Genomic DNA, 5,816 nt, shown 5'->3' with positions numbered 1-5,816 from the left:
GGGAAGCCCACCCACACCAGATTATGGTATTTAATGTTAGCAAGGCAACTAAAAGCTTAGCCTTTGCCATATTGCAAATGGTGCAGAACCAAGTTACTTGTTCACTGCCAACAACCCTTCATGGAGCAGGATCTTGTTGCACAATTTATGTAACTCCAAGCAAGCTCAACCAATAGTATCAAGGACTCATGACTGAAAAAATAAATAAAAAATCCCAAGTACCCCAGCACACCAACTGTATGAAGCACAAGTTAGTGTTGCATTTGTCTTGTTGCAGACTATCCTCAAACAACTGATCTTCACAGCAACTTTATTTCTCCTCAGTTTAATTTACATTCCTCTGCCAAACAGGGGCTTTCTCTCCAACTCTGACGGAGCCAACAGGGACCTTCTCTCCAACTCTGACAGGGCCAACAGGGACCTTCTCTCCAACTCTGACAGGGCCAACAGGGACCTTTCCTCCCCACTGCTGACCTGAAATATGATCAAGTAAAACCCATTTAGTTACAAGCTGCAGTCACTCCTGGACCTGTAACATGAGATTTGAAGTGCAAGTCTAGGATCTTCTCCCAATTGGGTCAATGTAACTGATCCTAAAGCAACACTTCCTTCAAGAAAGTCCAGTTGATCCCAGTCCAAATTAAGAGACCCAGGGAAACTGACATACCTGCCCCAGGAGATTTACTTCCTCCATCCCTTAAGCCACAGCTCATGTCACAACAGCCACAGACCCAGTCATTGTCATCTGCTGCCGTCCACCTGAAGAACAGCAGTTAAATCTTGGTCAGCTCGCCTCATCTACTGTACAAGCTTAGCATTTCCTCCTTCTCCAAACTGACCTGTTAGCCGTGAAGGAGCAAGCCTTGTGCATGGCATCAGTGGGAGCAGGAGCAGAAGTGGGTGTAGCCTTCAAGAAGCATGTGAGGTAGATCTGCACAAAAGCAAAAGCCATAAGCCCACAAGAAACTGCAGTAATGACAGAGCAAGCAGTTTTACTTACCAATTCACTTCTCTGCTGCTGAAACTCAAAGGCTTCCAGCTGAAACTGGAGCTTATCCGCCTGAACTCGAGGCAAAAAGTGAGACCTGGAGCCTGTAAGCTTAGCATCTATCAGGCACCTAGAAACAAGACCAGGATTAGACTTCAGGGAAGCAGGAATGAGTAGAGTCAAGGAGGCTTGCTTACCCATAATTCTCAATAAACATGTATCTAGGAACAGCATTTGCATCAGGCGCTGCAGTAGCCACACAGCTGTCCACAAAAATCCTTAGAGGCACGTGGTTGTAATGCATCACGGAGGCTTCAATGTTTATGAAGTCACCCAGGAAATACTGGTTGGATGGCCTCTCATACTGCCAGTCATCTGAGAAGAGACACAATCAGCCCATTGCAGGAACACTTTAGGAAGCCTTAAGCTACTTGAACACAACCATGTTACAAACCAGTCATGAGCCTGAGAGAGAAGACCAGACGTTGCTCAGCAGTCACAGTAGAAGCATAAGGGATCCAGGCAGGCAAGAGGGCATTGCTGCTCACATTATGCAGTCTGCAAGACAATGATTGTCAATTCTACCAGTATCCACAATGCAGGACTCCAACCATGCATTTTTAAGTTCTCTTGGAACAAGAGTTTTACGCTTTGTAAAAGTCAAGTTAACAACTTCCTGTCTTCCTGCAAGATTATTGGTCTGTTGAGCCTGAAGACAACAGGAAGAGCCACTGCAATTTGCAAACTAAGCACAAGTGATGGGCAGAGAGACGAGGTTATTGCAACTTAAACTGTCAACAGATGATGCAGCTCACCATCAATAAACTTCAACCTCTAAAAGCTGGATATTTGTCTGAATTTATACACATGGTTTTCATTCCCTTGTACAGAGAACATGGAAATTAAGTTCACCCATGTGAATATTTACTTGAATGTATAAACAGAGACAAACACCTAGCTACTCAGTGGCTAGAACACTGGAGGCAAACTGGTCCATACCGTGGATAGCGGCACTCAATACCAACCATAGCACCATCGGTCCTCACAATTGGCAGCCTAGCCAATGGTTCAGGGGCATACTGAAGGATGAAGCTGTAGACCAGCTCATCTGCAGTTGTCTGGAAGACAAAGCATGATTTAGTAGTGTTACAGACAGCACTAGAGAAATCAAGCAGGCCAGGCCTGGAGAAGCTGTAGTTCACCTACAGCTAGACTCACCGTTAGCACACTATTGCACAGCTGCAGCTCTGCTTCAAAGATGAGAACCTGAGCAGCAGAATCTTCTCCCGTTACTGCACAGCCTCCAAGACTGAGACCTGAGGGATTTATTAGCTCTCCAGTTCCAAACAAATCCTTCTTAACCTCCACATACACAGAGTTCTCTCCACAATCAGCTGCAACACTCACAGCAGAAACAGGCTGACGTGGCTCAAAATGGACTACTGGCTGCTTGGGCTTCTCTGGAGCTTGGGGAAAACGCCAGGTCAGTTTCTTCACTGGACCCTGCATCACCTGTTTCAACTGAACACTCAGTGGATCTTCAGGATTCACAAGCACTCCTGAGACAGGATCGCGAACAGGCCACTGTACCCCTGCCTGCTGCACTGGTCTCTCCTGAGGCTGACCAGGACTAGTTCCCCTCCATTTTGGGAATTGTGCACCACAACTGCCAAGGAGCACAAGTAGTAGAAGCCCAAGACCTACTGGCTTCAGCTCCATGGCAAAAGAAGGATTGCTGTTCTTCCATTGTTGTGGCTTTTATTTAGGCTTTTATTTAACTCCACCCCATTCTCAATGTCTATGAAACCACAGGTGAGACCAATTTAGGCTTCAAATTTGTCATTACACGGAGAAACGAATCATTGTGTTGGTTCATGAGGCTGAGGGTGCCCAATCTTATCCTCAAAGAGCAGGTTTGGCTCCAGGTTTTCACTGCAACAAAGCAGGAGCACAGGATCTCTGAAGACTGACTAGTTGATTAAGCAGGTAGAATCTGGTGTGCTGTGCATGTTTGGAATGAAAACCTGCAGCCACATCGACTCTTTGCCGATAAGATTGCACATTCATGATTTATATGACTTTTCCATTAAACCCCCACGCCAGTGATAGGTCTGCCATCCTGAACAGACCATTCAGTTACAGAGTTTAAGTGGTAACTAAACTTCATTTTATAGTCTAAGTGTACTGTTATGCTGAATGATTGTGTTGAGTTATACTCCTGTAAAAACATTCCATCGCGTGAGAAGCCGATCAGGATGTGACATGACTGACCTCTGCCAGTCCCCAGTGAACAGCAGGAAGACTGGGACCAGTTATATACCGCTTATCCTTCACTGTAAAAAGTGGGACTGGGGTTAATTGACATTAACTAAATAACTAATAGTAATCTCTACATAATAAAAAGACTATGGTCAGTTAGAAATCAAACTGAGCTGAATCCAATACATTTGAATGTTTTATTAATTGCATTTTGTGCAGTTTTGGTTGAATGAAATGGGCTGTGATACATTGAGTAGAATTTACTTATGTTTTATGAGGAACAACGACGATAATAATTTATTGGTTTATTTGATGTAGTAGCAGCTTTACAATCAGATATTTTTTCAAACCTAATTCTGTAATTTGTGAATGATGAACTCTTCATATGTCAAAATGACAATAAGCATCACTTGCTAACAGTTACGTTAGCTAACGCTAGCTAGATAGCTAACTAGCTCGCTAGCCAGTCACCTCTTTTATATGACTGCTCTCACAAAATATGAGAGGCACCTTTTTAGCTAAATTATTATTTTAAAGTTAAAACAGTATCGAATTTATGGTGTAATAAACTAGTGTGTATAACGTTACTTGCTAGAGTTGCTAGTTAGCTAAATAACCTAGCTAGCTTAGCTACGTATGTGTGAGCTTAAGCTAAGTTGATAGCTCTTCTGGATGACCAGTTCACTCCGGCTGACCTGTGCTGACCATGATGGGCTCAGATCTGAACAGGAGATGTCGAGAGACTAACTGGTGTTTGAATGACAGAAAAGGAGAAACTAGCTAAGCTAGCTTACCTAGCTAACTATGGTCTGTGATGTGTGGGGCTGTTAGCTTGGTGGCCAGGAGGTCAACGGGCTTACACACCACAGAGCACGTTTGATGCTTTTCTCACAGGAGTTTAGAGGATAGACACAGAAATCTGAGGGAGAGATGTCGAGTGACCGGTACAGTTAAAGCATTAGTTTAATAAGGTCAACTGAGCTTCTATTTGGTAACTACCCTAGCTGGCAAGTGATTTTACATGCTAACAGTCCAACATCACACTAAAGTTTGTGAAATCTGTTCTTTCTTCTCCTGATGTCCCCTTTTTCAGGCTTAACCAGATCTACGTACACGTTTCCTACATCTACCACCAGCATCTCTCAGGCATGGAAGCAGCTTTTATTTACCTCTCTTTCTCTGGCATGTTGCTGGTTTGTTTACGCTCATGTTTCTACATTTGTAATCGTGTAAGATGAATATGTCGGTCTTTAATTGAAGTCAGTGTTTTAAACTTAATAGTTATTAGTGTGTCTGTGTTTCTCATGACTGACTGTAATAACCTTTGAGAAAGAACAGTTTTCGTGATGTTTTTAAATGTTCTCTCATGGAGGGTGCTTGTTGACTGAATACCTTTTCACGGGTAATATATAACCAAGAGTATTTCTGCTTTTACTCAAATTACCAACACCTCTCTTACACAACAACTAAGAAACCGTGTATTTTCAAGTATATGTAACTACAGGCCGGAGAACCAGTGGGTGTCAATCATTTCTTGCAATCGGCCAATCATAACACAATGATGCGCTGTCAATCAAAACTTGCACTGGCCAATCGCAAGTGTGAATTACACGTCTCTCATTTTGTGCATCAGCCAATGGTTGGAAGGAAAGTGCCAAAAGGCGTTATATACTGTTCAGGCACGCAGAAGTGGGAAGATAGACACTGGTTCCTAATGGAAACTTCAGTGTTCTGTGCTTGTGATAATTTTAGGTCTCTGGTCTGCAGCAATTCTCCTTCTCACAAAATTGGGTGTTAAACTAATCCAGCAACATGGCACGATAACGTTTGGCTGCTGCTCCAAAAACTAAATTTTTCATCCATAACTCAGCTAGAGGATTACATTTAATGTACCTCTCTGTTGAAAAAACATAGAACCCGTTAAAAGTGTCTGTTGGTTCCTAGTGGTTTTCGGTATTGGCTAATGGTATTCTGTGTTTTCCTGATTGGTTGATATCACAGTGTAAAGGATTCAAATAACTTAATCAGGTGTTCTGGGACTGAGTCAATGTGTTCGTTTCCTAATTGTCTCCAACCATCAAGCCAACATAGGTTGTATAGGGATCTAACGGGTCTTCAGCATGGCTTTTATAGGAGCCTAAATGTAGCCTAGAACTTGGAACTAATTTTTGGAAAGGAATCTGTTTTCAACCTGTCTTTCAAGCAGTAAACTGTTCAACTTTCAACCAAGTGGTTCTGTGGAATTTTTGTCGTATTCTTCCCTATTTTTTTTTTTTAAACCAAAGGGAGAGTGGTAGAGCGTCAAGCTAAGGCTCATTACTACATGGAAGCTACATCTTTAGTCAAAAAACTGGCTGTACATGGATAAAAGGACTTGGAAATTGCTTGAATCAAGATTTGAAGGAAGGAAACTGGAGATGGAAAAGATAGCAAGTTGTAAGTAATTTTCTTTGCTTTGCTATTGCAAGCTAACTGAAGCTAATTCTGGAGTACTCTGTAATCTTTACTACTTAAGTGAAAATTTGCACTAGCCATGGATGAACAAGCAGAAAGTGGAAAACGGGTAGTA

General features: G+C 42.5%; 1 protein-coding gene across 1 annotated transcript; it reads right to left on the bottom strand.

The window, feature by feature from the left end:
• Window positions 1-293: 293 nt before the first annotated feature.
• LOC108441202 (zona pellucida sperm-binding protein 3-like) lies at window positions 294-2,737 on the bottom strand. Its single transcript, XM_017720600.2, has 8 exons — window positions 2,207-2,737; window positions 1,988-2,106; window positions 1,443-1,546; window positions 1,186-1,363; window positions 1,001-1,118; window positions 840-931; window positions 668-759; window positions 294-474 (listed from the first exon to the last, which is right to left on the bottom strand). Exons 1-8 carry the CDS (start codon window positions 2,705-2,707, stop codon window positions 326-328), a joined length of 1,353 nt encoding a protein of 450 aa, XP_017576089.1. The 5' UTR covers window positions 2,708-2,737; the 3' UTR covers window positions 294-325.
• Window positions 2,738-5,816: the final 3,079 nt, after the last annotated feature.

This window comes from Pygocentrus nattereri, chromosome 1 (genome assembly GCF_015220715.1).
Source record: "Pygocentrus nattereri isolate fPygNat1 chromosome 1, fPygNat1.pri, whole genome shotgun sequence".
Classification (NCBI taxonomy): domain Eukaryota; kingdom Metazoa; phylum Chordata; class Actinopteri; order Characiformes; family Serrasalmidae; genus Pygocentrus; species Pygocentrus nattereri.
This window is presented reverse-complemented; position numbering and strand designations above follow the sequence as displayed.